We start from the raw sequence: 14,288 nt of genomic DNA on the forward strand, positions 1-14,288 counted from the left end.
ACCTATGGGACACTATGAAAGCAGTGCTAAGAGGAAAGTTCATAGCACTAAGTGTCCAATTAAAGAAAATGGAGAAAGCACACATTGGAGACTTAACAGCACACTTGAAAGCTCTAGAAAAAAAAGAAGCTGATTCACCCAGGAGGTCTAGAAGACTGGAAATAATCAAACTGAGGGCTGAAATCAACCAAATAGAAACACAGAAAACAATCCAAAGAATCAATGAATCAAAAAGCTGGTTCTTGGAGAAAATCAACAAGATTGACAAACCCTTATCCAAACTAATCAAACGGCAGAGAGAGAACTTGCAAATTAATAAGATCAGAAATGAAAAGGCGGACATAACCACAGACATAGAGGAAATTCAGAGAATCATTAGATCTTACTACAAAAATTTATATGCCACAAAGTTGGAAAATGTGAAAGAAATGGACATTTTTTTAGATAAGTACCATATACCAAAGTTGAACCAAGACCAGCTGAACAATCTAAATAGACCTGTCAGTCGTGAAGAATTAGAAGCTGTTATCAAAAATCTCCCTACCAAAAAAAGTCCTCGACCAGATGGTTTCAATGCAGAATTCTACCAGAACTTCCAGGAAGAGCTAATACCTATACTCCTTAATGTATTTCACAATATAGAAACAGAAGAGTCATTGCCAAACTCTTTTTATGAAGCTACAGTTACCCTGATACCAAAACCACACAAAGACACAACCAAGAAAGAGAATTACAGACCAATCTCACTCATGAACATTGACACAAAAGTAGTCAATAAAATACTGGCAAACCGAGTCCAAGAATACATTAGAAAAATCATCCATTATGATCAAGTGGGCTTCATCCCAGAGATGCAGGGTTGGTTCAACATACGCAAATCTATCAATGTAATCCATCATATAAATAAACTGAAAGAAAAAAACCATATGATCATTTCATTGGATGCTGAGAAAGCATTTGACAAAATTCAATACCCATTTATGATAAGGGTGTTGGAGAGATTGGGTTTACGAGGATCATACCTGAATATAATGAAAGCAATATATAGCAAACCGACAGCTACCATCAAATTGAACGGAGAGAAACTCAAAGCCATTCCACTAAAATCAGGAACACGACAAGGCTGTCCACTCTCTCCATACCTCTGCAATATAGTGCTTGAAGTTCTAGCAATAGCAATAAGACAACATAAGGGAATCAAGGGGATTCGAATTGGAAAGGATGAAGTGAAACTTTCGTTATTTGCAGACGATATGATAGTGTACATAAGCGACCCCAAAAACTCTACCAAAGAACTCCTACAGTTGATAAACACCTTTAGTAATGTGGCAGGATACAAGATCAACTCCAAAAAATCGGTTGCCCTCCTATACACAAAGGACAAAGAAGCAGAGAGGGAAATCAGAGAAACATCACCTTTCATGATAGCCACAAATAGCATAAAATATCTTGGGGTAACTCTAACCAAGGAAGTGAAAGACCTATTTGATAAGAACTTTAAGTCCTTGAAGAAAGAAATTGAGGAGGATACCAGAAAATGGAAAGACCTCCCCTGTTCTTGGATTGGGAGAATCAACATAGTAAAAATGGCAATTCTACCAAAAGCAATCTATAGATTCAATGCAATTCCCATCAAAATCCCACCAAACTTGACCTTTTGAGAACAAGACCTTGAGGTCTTGTTCTCTCACAGACCTTGAGAGAACAATAATCAAGTATATGGCAAAACAAAAAACCCAGGATAGCCAAAACAATCTTATACAATAAAGGAACTTCTGGAGGCATTACCATCCCTGACTTCAAACTCTATTACAGAGCAACAGTGTTGAAAACAGCTGGGTATTGGCATAACAACAGAGAAGTCGACCTATGGAATCGAATAGAAGACCCGGATATTAACCCACAAACTTATGAACACCTGATTTTTGACAAGGGAGTTAAAGGTATACAATGGAAGAAGGATAGCATCTTTAACAAATGGTGCTGGCATAACTGGATGTTAACCTGTAGAAAAATGAAAATAGATCCATATCTATCACCATGCACAAAACTCAGGTCCAAATGGATTAAAGACATCAACATTAATCCAACCACTTTGAACCTGATAGAAGAGAAAGTGGGAAGTAGACTACAAGATATAGGCACAGGAGACCACTTCCTAAGCAGAACCCCAGGAGTGCAGACAATAAGAGAAACAATGAATATATGGGACCTACTGAAACTGAGAAGCTTCTGTAAAGCAAAGGACACTGTCAGTAAGACAAAAAGGCTGCCTTCCGACTGGGAGAAGATCTTCACAAACCCCTCATCAGACAAAGGTCTGATCTCCAAAATATACAAAGAACTCAAGAAACTAGACACTAAAACTCTAATTAACCCAATTAAAAAATGGGGTACTGATCTGAACAGAGAATTCACAACAGATGAATTTCGAATGGCCAAAAGGCACTTAAGGTCATGCTCAACCTCCTTAGGGATCAGGGAAATGCAAATCAAAACAAGTTTGAGATATCATCTTACACCTGTCAGAATAGCCAAACTCAAAAACACCACTGATAGCCTATGCTGTAGAGGATGTGGAATGAGGGGAACACTCATCCATTGTTGGTGGGAATGCAAACTTGTGCAGCCACTGTGGAAATCAGTGTGGCGGTTTCTCAGGAACCTGGGAGTCAACCTCCCTCAGGACCCAGCAATTCCACTCTTGGGAATATACCCAAGAGATTCCCTAACATACTACAAAAACATTTGTTCAACTATGTTCATAGCAGCACTATTTGTAATAGCCAGAACCTGGAAGCAGCCTAGGTGCCCCTCAATAGAAGAATGGTTAAAAAAGGTGTGGAATATATACACATTAGAGTTTTACTCAGGGGTAAAAAACAATGACATCTTGAATTTTTCATGCAAATGGATGGACATAGAAAAGGCTTTACTGAGTGAGGTAAGCCAAACCCAAAAAGAGGAACAAGGTATGTGTTCACTCATAAGTGGATTCTAACCATAATTAAAGGTCTTTGAGCCTGTTATTTATGATCCTAGAGATGCTAAATAAGAAGATGAACCTGATGAAGATTATTTAGCTATCCGCCAGGAGGTAGGAAATAGACAACAGTCCCAGGTAACCTCGGGTGCATGGGGGGGGTGGGAGGGTTGTTGGAAGGGGAGAGGGTTAGAGAGAAGGGGAGGAATGGGCAAAGCTCGGTGGACCGGGATGTGGGGGAGGGAGGAAGGATGAATATGGGATCAGGGAAGAATATAGTTCAACTAAGGGAGTCATTTTTGGGATTACAGGAGACTTGATTATATATGGGATCCCAGGTCCAAGGAGAGATCCCCAGATTGTTCTCTGGACAGAGGAGAGGGTGCCTGAACCGGCCTTGGCCCATAACCATACTGATGAAGATTTTGCTTATCACCATAGATCCTTCATCTGGAGATGGATGACGATACAGACGGAGACCCACATTGGAACACCGGACTGAGCCCCCCAAGGTCCAAATGAGGAGCAGAAGGACGAAGAAAATGAAAAAAGAAATAAGGACTGCAAGGAATGCTATCACCCACTGATACAAGGGAACGGATCTAATGAGAGTTTACCAATGCCAGTTGGACTGGGACTGAACGAGCACGTGATCCAACCAGATTCTCTGAATGTGGCTAGCCCCGAGTCTTTCTGAAAAGCCATTTACAATGACACTGGGACTTGTTTCCTCTGCATATACTGGATTTTGGTGATCCAGTCTGTTTGGATTCTCACCTTCCTGGACCTGGAGGGAGGGGGAGGAGCTTGCACTTCCCACAGGGCAGGAAACCCTGTCTGCCCTTAGGGACGAAGAGGGAGGAGGAGAGGGAGTGGGGGGAGTGGGAGGGTGTTGGGAGGTGGGGCGGAAATGGAAACTTTTATAATTTAATAAAATTACTTAAAAAAAAGGAGGGCATTATCATAGGAATATAAAATGAGTCAATATAAAAGGAAAAATATCAAGGCTTTAAAAGAAGAAAGCAACTTCAAAAAGTGTCTCCAACCATTGTATAACTAAAAATAAAGTGAGACAAGATCCTTTCAAAGGTTCCACATTTCATGTTCAAAATTCAGATGTTTTTATAAAAAATGGTATAGCGATGCATGATATAGGAACATATATTCAGTGTCAGATTCCAGCTGTCCACCCTACTTTAGTGCTTTACTTTCAGAAATTACATTAAAGACAGGAAACGATTCAAACAAATATTGTCATATGAGAAGATTCAAATGTGTGAAGCAGAAAACACATTACTGATAGTGATAGGTTTGTGGGTTCAGTGACTTTCCTTACATTGTTTCAAAGAAAATGCAATTGTAATCAAATTATGGTAAAATTATAATATTCAATCAATTTATTTAAAATTTAAAATTTATTTTTATTGTATGTTTATGTATGTTTGAGAATATGAATGTAATAGCATGCATGTTGAAGATGGAGGACAATTTTGTGGAGCTGGTTTTCGGTTTTCTTCTTTAAACAAATAACAGTTAATTAGCTGAGGTTGCAAGGTTTGAGATGCTGTATTTTCTCAGCCACACCCAAAAAACATTCTTTGAAGAAATCATACCAGCCACTGATATAAGTTCTGTAGATCAATTTCAAAATACCAGAAATGTCTATAAGAAAATCTGTCAAACATTTACACTTATGCATAATATAGGAAGAAAGAATTAAAAGAGAATTGTTGGTTTTTAGGAAGAAAGTAATTAAAATATGTACAAAATCAAAACTTACAGAATAGTAGAAATATAAAAGATCAAGTGAAGAAAAGTTTCTCCATATTGAAATTCACAACAATCTTGTCAATGATTGATCAAGTACAAAAATTGACTCCTCTAAGGAGTCTACCTAATGCCCTCTTTACATCCTTATTTCTCAAGCTGTAGATGAAGGGTTTCAGCATAGGACTAACAATGGTGAATGGTGCGGGAGAATTATCTGTATTCTGTCAATCATATTTTAATAAAACACTGATTGGCCAGGCAGGCAGTGTAGGCGGGAAAGCCAGACAGGAAGTAGAGGTGGAGCAAAGAGACTGGGAGTATTCGGGAAGCAGGAAGCTCTTTCCGCAGTTCTGCCCAGATCACCAGAGAGGAAAGATGTAAGCTGCCCAGCTGAGAAAGTTACTGAGCCGTGTGGCTAACGTAGATAAGGATAATGGGGTAGCATAAGTTATAAGAACTAATAAGTAGCCTGACCTAATGGGCCAATCAGCTTTAAAACTTATAGAGATCTCTGTGTAATTGATTTTCTCTGGGACTTGCCAGCTGTGGGGTACTGGGTGGGAACAGATACCCCAACAAGCCAGCCCTTCACACTACAGGTGTACATGGTTGAGGTGATGGTGTTTCTCTGAGAAGAATGGGATACAGTAGAACTAAAGTAAACCACAAATCCTGTTCCATAAAACAAGGAGACTACACAGAGGTGAAATCCACATGTGGAAAAGGCTTTGTACTTTTTCCCAATGGAGGACACTTTCAATAAGGCAGAAACAATATGAAAATATGAAAAAGCTATTGCAATGACAGGAAAAATACCCAGCAAGGCAGAAATCAAATACAGAAAAAGCTTATTTATGTGACTGTCAGAGCAGGCGAGCCTGAGAAGCTCAGTGAGTTCACAAAAGAAATCTGGGATTTCAGTGCTAATAGAAGTTCAGTTGCGTCATCAGTAGCATATGAATTAGGGAAACACAAAACATGATGATCCAAGACAAAAGAACCAGGAGGCCACAGATCCAAGCATTCATGCTGACTGTGCAATTAAGTGGGAGGCAGATGGCCACAAAACAACCATAGGCCATAATGGTCAGATGAAAATTATCCATTCCAAGAAAATCATTAAAAACGTATACTTGAGGTAGGCACTCTGTGTAGGAGATTTCCATTGTGTGCATGTATATGTTCACCAGTATTTTGGGGATGGTAGCAGAGATTAAGCAAATGTCAACAAATGATAGGTTGCAGAGGAAAAATACATGAGGGTGTAAAGCTGGGAGTCACAGTTAGTTACTAAGATAATAGGAAGGTTTCTAAGCATGATAAACAGGAATATGGACTTAAATAGTCCAAAGAGAAGAGACTTCATTTCAGGATCTTCTGAAAGGGCAATAAGGAAGAATTGGTCTATGATTGTATAATTCTGTCTTCTGAAAATAAAGAAATAAAATAATGTTTACTAAATAAATGTCTACAGTTTGTCTCTCAGTTTTGTCTCTGGTATGGAATCATTATTCTCTGTGTGGATTATACAGAATAATATAACTTTCTTAGCCAAAGATCAGCCTCTTAAAATGCCTAATTCTTCAGTCATTTGTTAAACTAACCAAAATTTTCCTTTTTATTATAAATTCATTAGTTTTAATTCTTCTTTATATATTTAAAGACAAGAGTGTTTTTATTTGTTTTCTTGCTCACTCTTATGTAACTCATCCAAGGGAATGGAAGCTATTCACATATTTTCTTTTAAATTTTCTGTACATCATTACTTTATATCGCTATTGTACGGACACATATATTTTAAATTGAAATGTTTGTTTTTACTTGACACATAATCATTATATAATAGTTGTCTCCTGAGCCTTTGTTATTATTTTCCTCTGGCACATGTGTTGAATTCTTCCTTTTATATACAGAATCAATATTTTTAATGAAGTGTGACATAAAAGTAAAATGGAAAAGAGTGAAAGGAATGAAAGGAAATCCGAAGTGAATATTAGGCACAAAGAAGATGAAAGTACATGATATACACAAAAAAGTCACAGTGAAATCCCTTATTTCCTACTATTTATATGTACTAATGAAATTAGTCCAAAATTATTGATACTATTTCTAGTAATTTCTAAAAAGTGATTGTACAAAAGAGGATTATCATTAAAGAAGTATCATAATTTTTATAAAAGTTGTTTAAAATTTTCTCCTTTGAGATATATCTTCCCATGTACAGTGTACTAGGATTTGATACTGGAATACTTGAGTATATTTTCTGCAACTTGAATCATAAGAACACTGACAAGACATCAGATAAGTTTCCTGCATGCAAGTTGCTCTAACAACCAACCATCAATCAGACTCTGTAAGCTAAAATTCCCACACTGCCCTCAAATTATCTTATCCCTCAAGGTAGCAGAAAAACTCTGAAGCAGAGGCTCTGACTACACAGAGTGGATTAAGAGGTCAGGGATCATCTACTCAGCTGGGCAAAAGCTCTCTAGGCCCTCAGTACCTGGGCAAAACCCTGGGTCCTCACCCACCTGCTTTATTTTCACTAGCAAGCCTGAAGGCAAGCTTCCTGTATGTAGGCAGCTCCAACACCTCCATCCCACCAATTGGACCCCTTTAGCTATAAGTGCCACTCTTTCCACAAACCCACTCATTCTCTGTAACATCAGAGAAAGTATGAAGAACAGGATGCAAATGCACGGAGGGGATCAAGAAAGCAGACCAAGAGAGCAGACCAAGGGAGCAGACCAGAAGAGACCTCAGCTGCTCCATGAGAAATAGAGAGTGACTGCACAAAGTAGACTAAGAACAACACCCTAAGACACAGACAGCAACTGCAAGGATTGGACAAAGAGGCAAAGATACTGATGGTACCAATTGGTGGAAGAGATGTGTACATGACAATGCTCTCAACAACCTCCAAAATATACAAAGAACTCAAGAAATTGGTCATAAATAGAACAAATAACCCATTAAAATGGAGTACAGACCTAAACAGGGAACTCTCAACAGAGGAATCTAAAATGTCTGAAAGACACTTAAGGAAATGTTCAACATCCTTGGACCAAACATTGTAGGACCATATGGCATCCTACAACCATTCGCAGACGCAATAAAACTATTCATCAAAGAACCCCTGCGACCTTTAGCTACCTCTACTACCCTATTTATCATTGCCCCCAGAAGAGACCTCAGCTGCTCCATGAGATCAATCATGAGAGCATCCATGAGAGTTATCAGAAAAATGCAAATCAGAACAATTCTGAGATTCCATCTTATACCTGTAAGAATGGCCAAAATCAGAAATACTGTTGACAACTTATGCTAGAGAGGTTGTAGGGAAAAGGCAACACTTCTGCATTCCTGGAGGGAATGCAAGCTGGTACAGCCCCTTTGGATGTCAGTGTGGCGATTTCTCAGAAAATTAGGAAACAACCTTCCTCAAGACCCAGTAATCCCACTCTTGGGTATATATCCAAAGGATGCTCAATTGTGCCACAAGGACCTGGAAACAACCAATATGCCCCTTGACTGAAAAATGGAGGGGAGGGAGTAGGAATTTGATTGCTATTTTTTAAGTAATTAAAAAAAAGGAAAAAAAAAGAAATAGACCCTAGAGAGGATCAGAGGGACCCATCCCTCTCTGAAGCTACAGTTAAAGGGGGAGAGAAATATGTTTTCAGTAAGATACTCATTTGTAAGGTACAAAAGCTCTTGTAAACAATCTAATGAAACTTATCAGGTTACAAAAATGACAAAAAAGCAGGAAGATTGTTGGGAAGAAGAAAGGAATTAACAGGAGTAGTAAAGAGTGTTATGGGGGAGGAATACAACTGGAATACATTTTGTACATCCATAAAAATTTAATAATGAAACTCACATTACTTATTATTAACATATTATAATAAAACCATTCAAATAAAATTTGAAATATTATAGGTAACTTCATCAAAAAAGAGGAGAAAATTAAATGAGAGACAATATTTAAAATCATATTTGTTAAGAAAGCAATATAAAAATATTTAAAAATCACATAACTCAACTTTGAGGAAATAGATAATCTACTTAAAATCAACAAAGGTTCTGATCCAGAAAATTCTCTAAAGAAGATAACCAAAGAGAAAAAATGTAAGATTTGGTAGTCTCATTTAAATGTGACTATCTAATGAGTATTAAAAGAATACATCAATATTTCTGTATAATCTTATTATCTTGACAGAATTATTTTAACTGTGTGTGGATTTATATGTTTATTATAAGATGCATAGATAAATGTGACATATCTAAGGAAACAATATGCAGGTACATGAATCAAATAATACATTTGATACAACATGGAAGAACCACTGTGTCTCAGGTCTTGTAAAATGAGAAATAGATAATGTGATCATTTTGATATCCACTATTTTATATGTGGACCTTAAGTAGTAGACCTCAGGCAGGGTAAAGTGACTCTCATGGTATATAGGAAGGGCATTAGTTAAAAAGGAATAGGTTTAATTTTAACAGTAATAACTCTTCTACAGTAGTGTGTACTTAGCAATAAACAACCCTTTCAAAACAGAGAACACTTGCCAAGACATATAATCACCAAATATTAAGATTACATAATGGATAGCTTCATGACAAGGAAAAGTACAATCTGTATAATTGATAAAACTTCAAGCAAAAAGTGAGTTGGCCCTTGGATAACAGCGTAGGGAGTAGAGTACTGTACTGACACAATCAGTCTTCTGTGATGGTACAAATTTCTAAGGAGGACACTAACAAACTATACAACATCTTTCAAAGAGAGAATTACAGGAATGAAACTTCTTACAAAACAACTTTATGGAGATTTCCTGTTTAAACCCCAATCATCACTGTATAAAGGAGCATAGTAAATATGAGATTCATTATACAGCTTAAATTATAGTCTGTAACAATCTCAGATTATTCTCTGATCACACTAGCTCTACATGGATAGATAGATATCCAGTACTAGGCATAGTTTCCCTCTTGCTGGTCAGGTCTTAGGTTCAAAGAGTGAACTCTATTACAAAGAAGCATGCACAATTTTTATACTCTTAAGGTCATCATGACATGCTGGTCATCAATGTGGTTAATAGAAGTCACTGTTGTGATTCAGCTGCCCTCACCCCCCTGACTGACAGCAGAACTTCCTTGTGGTCTCTAATTGACAAGGATGTTTGTGTTCTTTCTGGCCAGAGGGTCTCCACAGAAGGAGTAACAATATAAAAGGTTGCTGGGCAAAATAAAGTTGCTATTCTTCCACCTGAAAAGAAGCCTCTGTGTCTCAATACCGGCACTCCCACCAGTCTCACCTATCCAGGCTGTGCTGGTTGCAGCAAGTGGAGTTTCCCACCATGATATAAAAAGTGAGGATACTTGAACAGGGTTGCTATAGCTGCCTGCTAAATTGAGGAGCGTATTGGGGAAGGTAAAGTGTTTTTATTTTTCATCCCCAGAGATGAGGGGATGTCCTCTAAGGGACATCCTCCAAAAGATAAGCAAGCATAAAGAGGTAGGAGGGTGAATTGAAAGGCCTCAAAAAGTAACTGAAACTCTTAAAGCAACAAGGCACAGAAGTAACAAGGAAGACAGCCGAAGATTTTGTACGGGGGTAGGGGGTTTAAATGTTCCAGACTGGGAACAAGCCAAGTCAGATTAAAAGGAGTATGTGTGTCTTTGTCCCCAGAGATGCTCTGAGGGATGCTCTCTGGAAGATTGGCCAGAAGGGAAATAATAAAAAGGAGGCTGGAAGGAGAATTGTGGGTCTCAAAATATAGAACATGTAGAGATATACGTTATTGTGCTGATTGTGTTGTCTTTTGTGTTCTGGACTGAAGAAACACATTTGATTCTGGGAACTGCTAAGAAAGGTATTTTGACTTTAAATTACAGGCCTAAGGATTTGACTCTTTGGAAAAGAGGTTCTGCTTTTGTCTCTACAGAGGATGAGAACCTGTGGATTCATTGCAAATTTATGTGGTTTGAATCCCAAGACTCCCTGAAATGTTGATGTAAAATACTCTCAAGGATGCAGCACCCCTGCTCAGCAGAAAGTATCCAGACAGGTTGAGGATGCCCAAACTCCCTAAAAGATCCTTAAAGTGGGGCCCCTTCTATGGTTCCGGAGCAGGAGCAGTGAGCCTGCTTCCCTGAGTTGTGCTCCACTCCGTGCAGCAGTTTGAATCCAGAGTGAGTGCGGATGAGGCCAGAAGGCAGCTGAAGCAGAGCTTTGCCACCAGAGCTACTGCTGCCAGACTTTCTCTCACAGACTGTGCAGATGACTGAAATTGTCAACCCGCTGGCTGAAAGAGTCAACAATGCTTTGGACATTTAAAATGATCTTAATGGATGTAGTCAATTGGGCATACTGACCTTGAACCAACAAGTGGCCCTGGTTCAGGAGCAAGTGGACTATCTTTTCAACAGTTACTCGTGTTATATGTGTTACTCATGGCCCTGTATTGCATGCTTCTGCTACTGTTATGGAACTCAACCGTCATATGAGAGGGGTTTGGAATACTGCTTTTGTTAATTTTACCACCCAGTTAGTGCATGCTAGATGGTTGCAGCTCTGGTCTGACTCCTTGGCACTCTCAGTCCTGGGGATACTTGGTTTAGGGCTATGTGTCTGAGTAGCCACAAACTGGCAATACTTTAGGCGCGGGATGCTACTTGCAACAGGGAATATTAGAGGACTATTCCCCATGACAGGCAAAGTATTATAAAATAAAATGGGGGGAGTTGTTGTGATCCAGCTGCCCTCACTCCTCCTGACTGGCAGTAAAACTTTCTTGTGGTCTGTAATTGACAAGGATGTCTGATTCTTCTTGTGGGTCTCCACAAAAGGAGTAGAGGTATAAAAGGTTGCTGGGCAAAATAAAGTTTGCCGTTCTTCCCCCTGAAAAGAAGCCTCCCTCTCTCAGTCCCAATACCCCCAACCAGTCTTGGCTATCCAGGCTGCACTGGCTGCAGCAAGTCATAACTGGGTAGGTTGCTTGCCAGCTATGTTGGTTGCTTGAATAACACATTTCACTACCATGATATTGGAGAAGAATCTACAACTACTAATTTACCAAACCAGCAAAATCCCTAACAGCAATCTCTAGGCATTTGACCTTATACTGACAAATAAGTGAAGTCTTCACCCCTAATCAAGGAAACTTCTCTTTGCAACCAAAGACACTTCTACAGAAAGCCACAATCAATAAATTGCAGATGTGAAGTCCAGTCCCAATGGATATATCTACAAATATTGTGGAAGAAGGAAAGGAGAGATTATGAGAGTCAAAGTATCAGGAACAAAGAGAATGTGTCTTCTTGAAATAGCAGAAGCTATACCCATAGATTCTCACAAGCGTGACTGCCCAAATATGAGCTGAACAAATATGACACCATGAATATACTCAACTACACAAAGCTTTCTGTAACTGTAGACAACTGATAAAATCTGGACAGAGAAGAGGTGGCTTTCCCCGGAAAAGAGAACACTAGTGTCAAAATAATTACCCCTGAATACATAAATACATGTAACATAGAAGTAACATTATATAGGCTGAAATCGCTGTAATAAGGAATATATATGTATATACATATATGTATATGCCTGCAGTAATAATATTAGTTAATAAAGAGACCATAAATTTGAAGGATAAAGGGAGATATATGGGAGAATTTGGAGGGAAGGAAAGAAAATAAAAATGTTATTAAGCTATAATCTCAAAAATAAAAAAATTAAAAATTAAAAAATAATACAAAAATGTTTTCAGGATGAAATCACATATGTTGAATGATAGTAACAGGACTCACATGATAACAGCATTGATGTGAGCATTTTCATATTTCCTTTAGGGAAAACAAGAATACTATCAAATTAAGGTAAAGAACAATAAACATCCAAAAATGATTCAGGATGAACTCATATGAACTCATAAGTCATATTTCACAACAATTTAATTATCAAAAAATTCCAAAAGCACAAATACATTCTTTGAACAGCATGCATAGGGAATTAAAATAATTTCTTTTAAAAATACAAAAATGAAAAGTTAAAAATAATTTCTACATAGTGTAAATTACGCATGTGGTAAATGATAGAAAAATACCACCCAGGATAGGTATGTTCATAAAATTTGTCTTAGAGTTCTCAGTATGGATGGACAAGAGGTAACTCTGTTGACAAGTTTTCCAAGAGCATCCTTAACATCTTTGTTTCTCAGGCAATATATAAATGGGTTCAGCATGGGACTGATCACAGTATACATCAATGAGGCAATCATTCTTCTCTGAGAAGAATGAGAAACAGAGGAGCTGAAGTAAACTCCAAGTCCTGACCCATAGAACAAGGAGACCACACAGAGGTGAGACCCACAGGTGGAAAAGGCTTTGTACTTACTCACAGTAGAGGACATCCTTAACAAGGATGAGATAATCTGTGAATAAGACATAAAGATTCCTATCATAGGAATCACAACTAGTAGGGAAGTCAGCACATACATAATTACATTATTGATGTGAGTATCAGAGCTGGCTACCTTGAGAACTTGTGCCAGTTCACAGAAGAAATGTGGAATTTTAGTTCCTCTGGAGAAGTTCAATTCATTCATCAGTAGAATATGAATCAGGGAGACCCAGAACATGATGATCCAAAACATCAGGACCAGAAGGGTACATACGCAAGGACTCATGATAACAGTGTAGTTGAGGGGATGACAGATAGCTACAAAGCGATCATAGGCCATTAAAGTAAGTAAAAAATTATCCATTCCAACTAAAGTAGTAAAAAAATATACCTGTGTAAGGCATTCCCTGTAGGAGATACCTTTTCTCTGTGAATGTATGTTCACCAGCATCTTTGGTATTGTAGTTGAGATGAAACAGATGTCAATAAAAGACAGGTTGGAAAGGAAGAAGTACATGGGAGTGTGGAGGCGGGAGCTAGAACTGACAGCCAGGATGATGAGCAGGTTCCCAAGCACAGTGACCAGGTACAAAGACAGGAACAGTCCAAAGAGAATGGGCTTCAGTTCAGGGTTATCTGAGAGGCCCACAATGAGAAATTCTGGTATCAGTGTGTCGTTCTCTGTTTCCATTTAACTTTTGTTTCTGTTAGAGATGAGATAAGGAGAGTTTTCAACTAATAGCTACTGTCAAGTCACAAAATAACCTGGAGAAGCATATCTTTAACAATGAAAATAACTCTCATTTACTTAACCAAGTGACTTTTTGTAACCATTTGTAAATATGTGTAATCATTCTATTTTTATTTACTCAAATATCTCTCTTCTTTAACTTCTATAACTGCTATTAATGAAATTTTCTATATAAACCTATATAGAAACTTTATTTTTTAATTAACCCAAAAACACTTGAAGTTTTCTTGTTATTTTTCTTTATAACTACAGTAATTTATTTCTCCTAATAGAATGAAAATTTACCTCTATAATCTTCATGACTTTGTCACTCTGAACCATAATTGTTTTCTAACATCATGATGGTTGCTATTATTAAGCTTGTTATTTAAAAA

General features: G+C 37.9%; 1 protein-coding gene and 1 pseudogene across 1 annotated transcript; both read right to left on the reverse strand.

The window, feature by feature from the left end:
- Positions 1-4,842: 4,842 nt before the first annotated feature.
- On the reverse strand, positions 4,843-7,351 carry LOC148122417 (olfactory receptor 7D11-like; annotated as a pseudogene).
- Positions 7,352-12,885: 5,534 nt separating this feature from the next.
- Positions 12,886-13,854, reverse strand: LOC148122418 (olfactory receptor 7D11-like). The gene has a single exon (XM_087905100.1). It carries the CDS (start codon positions 13,852-13,854, stop codon positions 12,886-12,888), a length of 969 nt encoding a protein of 322 aa, XP_087761226.1.
- Between the last annotated feature and the right edge of the window lie 434 nt (positions 13,855-14,288).

The sequence above is a fragment of the Myodes glareolus genome, chromosome 4, assembly GCF_982192425.1.
Source record: "Myodes glareolus chromosome 4, mMyoGla1.1, whole genome shotgun sequence".
Lineage (NCBI taxonomy): Eukaryota > Metazoa > Chordata > Mammalia > Rodentia > Cricetidae > Myodes > Myodes glareolus.